This window comes from Micropterus dolomieu, unplaced genomic scaffold (assembly GCF_021292245.1).
Source record: "Micropterus dolomieu isolate WLL.071019.BEF.003 ecotype Adirondacks unplaced genomic scaffold, ASM2129224v1 contig_8984, whole genome shotgun sequence".
NCBI classification, from domain to species: domain Eukaryota; kingdom Metazoa; phylum Chordata; class Actinopteri; order Centrarchiformes; family Centrarchidae; genus Micropterus; species Micropterus dolomieu.
In genome coordinates, this window is record NW_025737970.1 from 1 (window position 1) to 7,001 (window position 7,001).

General features: G+C 49.2%; 1 protein-coding gene across 1 annotated transcript; it reads right to left on the reverse strand.

Moving 5' to 3' along the window:
- Positions 1-1,054: 1,054 nt before the first annotated feature.
- stx6 (syntaxin 6) lies at positions 1,055-6,135 on the reverse strand. The gene is made up of 6 exons (XM_046041835.1): positions 5,910-6,135; positions 3,613-3,782; positions 3,427-3,521; positions 3,150-3,209; positions 1,340-1,462; positions 1,055-1,232 (listed from the first exon to the last, which is right to left on the reverse strand). The coding sequence occupies exons 1-6, from the start codon at positions 5,942-5,944 to the stop codon at positions 1,122-1,124; spliced, it is 594 nt and encodes a 197-aa protein (XP_045897791.1). The 5' UTR covers positions 5,945-6,135; the 3' UTR covers positions 1,055-1,121.
- Positions 6,136-7,001: the final 866 nt, after the last annotated feature.

A 7,001-nucleotide genomic window follows, 5' to 3' on the forward strand; every position in this document is an offset into this window, starting at 1 on the left:
AGACCCGACCGCCAGAGGCTCGTCCCCCCAAAGACCCGACCGCCAGAGGCTCGTCCCCCCAAAGACCCGACCGCCAGAGGCTCGTCCGCCAGAGGCTCGTCCGCCAGAGGCTCGTCCCCTCAAAACCCCGGAGGAGCTGTAAGCGAGGATGCATCAGTGTCTCCTCTGCGGAAGTCTTTTTCAGTCGTGATGTTTAAAACAGCTGGAATATACTAGAGATGCACCCAACGATCGGCCGGTAAGTAAGTTCTTGCCGTGAGTGAAGACGACACAACGCTTGCAGTTTATAATAAGGCAAAATCAGCTGTGTCCCTGCACAGACTTCACTCAGGTGGTTGCCGAGGTACTTTAAGGGTCGCGTCAGCATATTTGGCAGAGAAACACAGAGACATTATTAGCAGGTTAGCAGACGGGGGAGAACTGATTAGAACTAAATTGCTGAAGCTACTAGAAACAGGGTCATGTAGTTTTTCAAAAATGATCAAATAAATTATACATATAGAGGCGAACAGCAGAACGGCAAGTTTTTTATGCCATTTCATCACTAAATGCATTTCTGAGCGGTTTTGAGGCTTAAAGTCAACTGAGTAGAACTTGAATATTGGCAGTTTTACCAAAGTTGATGGTGAATCAAACATTTTCGGGGTTGAGAAGCTCCACAAGCGCCGCGAGGTACGCAGTGCCGGCCGGTGCCTGTCCCGCCCACAGAGCACCCTGGTCCCAGTTACTCAGACCAGTGCAGCAGCAACACCAGAGGAAAGGCAGTTTTTCCTATTTTTGTGGCGGCCAGCCACAAATATATGAAAAAAATAGTCATTAGTTGCAGCGCTGAAGGCTACACCAGCCACACGTATACAATTTTACCCCCATTCACGATAGTGGAGGGCTAAACCTGAAGTTAGCCTGCTCGGCCGGCAAAAGTCAACACAGTGGATGCTGTAGCGCTGCTGCTGACTAGCGTTTGGGGGTGACGGAGACACCAACGCACAAGTATAAATGCTACGCGTGTAGCCCCGACGCAGAAGTATAAATGGGCCATAAGACGCAAGTCAGTTGTTGGAGACACATTTTAAACATCGAGGGTTCTCTGTGATCATCGCTCTAAAGGGTGGTGAAAGTTCTTACACAGACTGTTCGTCCAGCTCCATGCCGATCCTCTCCGACATGTTCTTCAGGACTCCGATTGTTCCTGACACGAGCTCCAGCTGTTCATCTTGCTGCTCCACTATCAGCTGATACAAACATTCACGTTATTTCAATGCACCGACTACATTCTTCTTTTGCTTGACATTCTTAGACCACCACACTGATACTGCACCATATCTCAGTGTTGCCGTACCTGCTGCTGGCCCTGCTGCTCCTCTATAAACTGAGTGTTGGCCTTCTGCAGTTGCTGATCCAGTCGGATGTATTTATCAGGCTGCCAGATCGGACCCTGAGCACCACGCTCGCCGAGCAGAGCCTGCACATCACAACAACACAAACACACACTATCAGACACTTTACATCAGCAGCAGCTCCGTGTCCACACATGAACCTACCCTAGCCGTACTGTACAGAGGGCACGCGCATGACGTCACAGAACGCGGTTACGCTCACTGAGTGGCAGAAAGACGAGCAGCAGTGTTAGCTTGAATCAGCAAAAACACAAACAACACATCTAAAATGGGAAAGAGCTGCTGGTTCTTTGGTAAGCAGTGAGGATCGCTGTCGAGTCCGACTGCCTTTAATTTGAGCAAATAATCACTCCTGGTTTGCTAAACGCAGCCATGGTAACAGATGTTCTCCACTCAGTCCAGCCTGTTCCAGAAGGGGAAGTGACATCAACGCATACTCTCTATACCCTCCAGGGGCCTCGCTTACGCTTACCCTAACCTCCAGGGACCTAGCAAACCTTCATCCTACAGGGGTCTCCAGGTGGTGGAAACTGGTGGACTTTGAAGGGTTTCAAACTTGGGGGGCTTTGAAGTGGGATTTCTTGTTTCATTAGGGGTCCCTTAAAGACTTCAAGGATTTCAGAGATGACCACGGACCTCTGAAGAGGTATCAGCAGTGTCTCGGGAAGTTTCAGGATCTTTGAAGGAGTTTTAAATTAAGGGATCTTTCAAGGGTCCTAATAGATCTCAGAAAAAGGGTCTTTTAAGACTGGAGGTCTGTCAGGGTTTCCAAAGGCTTTTTAAAATTCTAGCACAGTGTCCCTGAGCCTGGGGGCCCGTTGTCTCCTCTCCTCGCCTGGGCCCTCTTCGGCAGGGGTGGGGCTCCAGCTGCTTCCCCCTGCCAGCTCTCTCACAGTGGGGGCATTCGGGAGTCTCTGGGGCGCATGGCCGGTGTTGTCGGGGTAGGTTTTGGTGCTCCTCAATGGGGGCGCTTGACTGGGGGGCCTGGGCCCCCGTCCGGGGATGAGATCGGCCTCGGGGGCTGCTGGCACTGCCTGCACTCTGGGGAGGGATGCCTCTGGCTGGGCTGGGGGACCGTTGGCCTGGTTCTCCCGCGTTATCGCTCCCTGGCGGCAGGGAGCTTCCCGGCACGGCTTTCTGCTGTCCTTCCTTGGGGCGGGGTACAGCTTCATGCGGTCTGGGGTCCTTTGCGCTTTGGGGTGTCGCGGGGTGCCCTGGCTTCTGGGGGTGGGGGTCTCTGCGCGGGTTGATCCGGTTTGTTTGTTTTTGTTTGTTTGTTGTTGTTGTTTTTCTCCTCCCCAAGCCAGGGAAGAGGGAACCCCAATTGCAGAAATCAACGAAACCTGCAAGAGAACAGAGCCCCCTCTCTGTTCTCTTGCAGGTTTCGTTGCTTTCTGCAGTTGGGGTTTCCCTCTGCTTTTCCCTGTTGTCCCCACCTTCCACCCCCCTTCTCTTACAGGCCTTTCTCTGTGCTGTCTGTTTGTGCCCCCCCATCCCCGTGTCTGCCCCCCTGTCCGGCCCGCTGACAAATCAATACATAATTAAATAAATAATAAAACAGACAAAGGAGTATTTTAATACTCTCTTGTTAAAGTAAAATCTGTCTGGCACAATATGGTATCCAGGTCATCATACTCTATACCAGGCTGCTGGGCAGGACAGGTTAAAAAATTAAATTAAATTCTAGCACAATCACACAGCTGTAGTCGGGTAGGTCACCTGGTGATGTGTACTTCAGGTGTGTGCATATACCTGTTTGTTCTTTCTGTCCACTGAGGCAGCAGCTGGAATCGACATCTGATCTTTCATTTCCTTTAAGAGAAGAAAAGTCAGTCAGCACCAAATCGGATGGACCAATTCTTCAGATCCACATCAAACCGGCCCGTAGCAGCTCCATAATAAACAATAAGAAGAGTATTTTTAAACACATAAACCTACAGATATAAAACAAACAGTGACCACGAGTACGATTAAATAAAGAAGCTGCTGTCTGTGGACTGAAGACAGGTGACTGATGGCGTTAGAGGACCTTGACAGTCTGTCTGGTGCTGGTGATGAAGGCTTTCCTTTTCGACAGCTCTGCTGCGTCCAGGTTGAACTTCTTTGGGTTGGACTCAACGATGCGTTCACAGACAGTTAAGAAACACGTTTGTCTTTAAGTGTTCACATTTCCAAAGCACACATCACAGCTGAGACGCAGCTCTTTAAAGGATATTGATGGTCTCGTCGAGGTCCTCCAGGTCCCACTCGATGGAACGCAGGCTGTTCCTCAGCTCATTGGTCGTCCAGTCCATTTCCTCCTTGGAGGCTCCGCCCCCCTCCTGTAGCAGCTCGCACCATCTGTGATGGAGGCTCTGAGCTGCGTTCACTGCCTTCTGTACCTCTCTGTTAACAAACAAACATAAAACATAAGCTGTGGTTATCCAGTACGGTCTGGACCACGGGGTTGGGTCAGACTCCAGGTTTGCCGGTCTGGTCTTAAGTATGAACTCTGAGAATAGTTTGTCATTATGAGATGTTCTGGTCGGAGCCCAGAAGTCCACTCTTTAATTATGTTCTGCAGCTGCTCAGAAATGTAACCGCCCCCTCGCTGACGGTTCAAACTACAACTCAGCACAAACTGGAAAACAACCGTTTCTATCTAAAGCTATCGAACGTCTTCAAACAGGTCTCTTCCTCTCACGGAATGACCTCCTAGATCCACATCAGGCTGGTTTTAAGAGTGGCCGCTCTAATGAAACCGCCCTGTTGTTTGCAACCCTGAGCCCTAAGGTCAACTAGAGCTGCAGCCCGGTCCTCGGTTCTTATCCTGCTCGACCTATCAGCATCAGCCCAAAAGGACTCATGTCCCTCCATCACTCAGTGCCCTCCACTGGCTCCCCGGGGCCTCCAGAATCTAATCCGAGTCCCTGATGCTGCATATGGAGCGACTCCTGGGTCTGCACCATCTACCTGAACTCCACAATCCAAGCCCACGTTCCTTCTCGCCCGCTACGCTCCTCCAACGAACGCCGCCTGGCTCTGCCATCCCTTCACACAAAGCGACCTCAGTCCCCGTTCTCATCTGTGACGCCACGATGGTGGAACGAGCTACCGCACGCCATCAGAGCAGCGGCGTCCCTCTCTGACTTCAAGAAGCTCCTGAAAACTCTGCAGAGAACACTTCCTCTTATAACACCTCTGACATCACTTCCTGTGCTCTTCTTCTTCTGCCTCCTAACAGGACTCCTATTCGTTAACTCTTACTTCTTCCTCCAGGCGTTCACCCCACTGATGCCGCACATCACATCACATGAGTAACCGTAGCAACAGAAGCGTCCATGCTGTGAAAACTCCTCAGTCCAGCACTGCATGATGGGTACCGCTGCCTCCATGTTCCTGCTCGACAGCCGCGGCTACAGTTACTATTGTTATTATTAATTATATCAACATTTGTGTCATTAGTACTATTATTCATCTCACTGACGTCTGAACCGCCAACAGCTTCACTGGAAACTGCTTTATGTTTGTTACTGATATTACTCATCACTGCACACCCTTTACCTGGACATGGAGGGCTGGAGACACAAACACCAACATGAAAACACACTTTACTGACTCACAAACATGCGAGTCTGAATTTCTGCTGAAAGACACAGAATAAACCTTTAAATCAGTTTCACATATCAAGTTTTGTACCCTGAACCAGAAGAGCGTTAAACTCACAGTCAAGTTAATGACGTCACTCCTGCGTTAGTGTGTAAATGTGTGTACATTGTTAGTATGTGTGTACTATGTGTAGTTTGTGAGGAAAAACACTGAGGACAACAAAGAATGAATCTGCTTCACAACTAGAGAAAACTATTAATAATTAAAGATCTGCTGGTTTCTGAGTTCTTCCAGCTGCACACACATTTGATCTCTTATTATCTTCACTTTTCATCATATTTTAATATTTAGATTCATTCAGGGACAGAAAACGCTGCTGTTTGCTTTAAACACGTTATTCTGTTTACTGACGAGCTCTGTGCTAACGCCACCATGCTAACACCACAGCAACATCACAGCTAACGCCACCAGGCTAACACCACACCAACATGCTAACACCACAGCAACATGACAGCAACATGCTAACGCCACCAGGCTAACACCACACCAACATGCAAACACCACAGCAACATGCTAACACCACAGCAACATGCTAACACCACAGCAACATGCTAACACCACAGCAACATGCTAACACCACAGCAACATGACAGCAACATGCTAACGCCACCAGGTTAACACCATCATGCCAACACCACAGCAACATGCTAACACCACAGCAACATGACAGCAACATGCTAACGCCACCAGGCTAACACCATCATGCTAACACCACAGCAACATGCTAACAAAACACTGGCCGCTAACGTTAGCATAGCCGTCTGTAGCCTCCGTGGCTACATTCATCACTGACTAGCTTAGCGATCAGCTCTGCGCAGGCTAACACTAGCCTGTTAGCATTAGCTCGATGTAAAGAGTTCTGACCCCTTGACGACGAAGAACGGGTCTTCCATAGACATGTTGCTGCTGGTTCCGACTCAGTCGCAGCGGCGCTCCATCACACGGACTGTCGGCTGAACGGGACCGGGTTCACCTCGGCTCTGATCAGACCTCCATCAGACCCGCTGCTGCTGCCGCTGACCTGCTTTGTTTACAAACGGCGGCGGCTTCCGCAGCGGAAACGACCCCGTGACGTCACACACACGTTGGTTCCTCTGTCCCCGCGAGGACGCCTCAATGACGTAACGTTACAACAGGTATTAAAGTCAGAAGGTTTTAATAGGTGCGCTCGAGATGACTGCAGCTGACATGATAGGCGATTTAATTTCTTTGCAAATGCCGCGAGATCAGTCGGTGATCTCAGCTCACAATGAACGTGTCCCACTTGACTTTTTAATCCCCGACCCTGCGGTCACCTGCAGCTCACCTTAGACTATCAAGTCGGCGAAAGTCAGCCGCCGTCATCTCGAACGCACCTAATTTCTACCCAGCATGCCTTATTTTAAGTCCAGCATGCATCACGTTAAGTCAGCGCCGCATCAAGTCAAACGCACCTAATGATCAACGCTGGAGCGCCTTTCTGTAAATCTGTTGATAAGTTTTCCCAGCTGGAATGACTGTGACATATTATTCAAACACAAATCTATATTTTTCCACAGTTGCTTTAACAATAATATTCTTTTTCTAATGAACCATTCTGAACGCTTGTCTTTCTAAAACGTCCCTGCTGTTGTAAGGCAAGGCGGGAGGATGTTATTAAAGGGGAACCAAAGGCGTCACTTTGTGTTGAGAAGTGGGGGGGGGGCATTTAGGGGCTCATGTTAGGCCGAAACACTTAGGCCACGAGACGTAATAATGCAGTCACAGAACAAGACAACAAGATACTCCAATGCTATTTAGTATTAAGTATTCATTGATGAAAAAGGTTACTTGATGGGGGGGGGCTCCTCCCCCAGAGGATTTTGAGCATTAAACTCTTAATTTCCTGCATTCTAGAGACATTTTCTATTTATTTATGGTGGAAATGTCTTTATTTATATGAAGGGAAACAAAATTCAGGTCGCCGGTGACAGTTCA

Excerpts from the sequence above, each read along its gene's own strand:
- stx6 (XM_046041835.1), bottom strand. The coding sequence starts at position 5,944 with ATGTCTATGGAAGACCCGTTCTTCGTCGTCAAGGG. Across the intron at positions 1,463-3,149 it reads TGGACAGAAAGAACAAACAG|GCTCTGCTCGGCGAGCGTGG; the intron begins GTATATGCACAC and ends TGTGATGTGCAG. Across the intron at positions 1,233-1,339 it reads AGCAGCAGGGCCAGCAGCAG|CTGATAGTGGAGCAGCAAGA; the intron begins GTACGGCAACAC and ends TGTTTGTATCAG.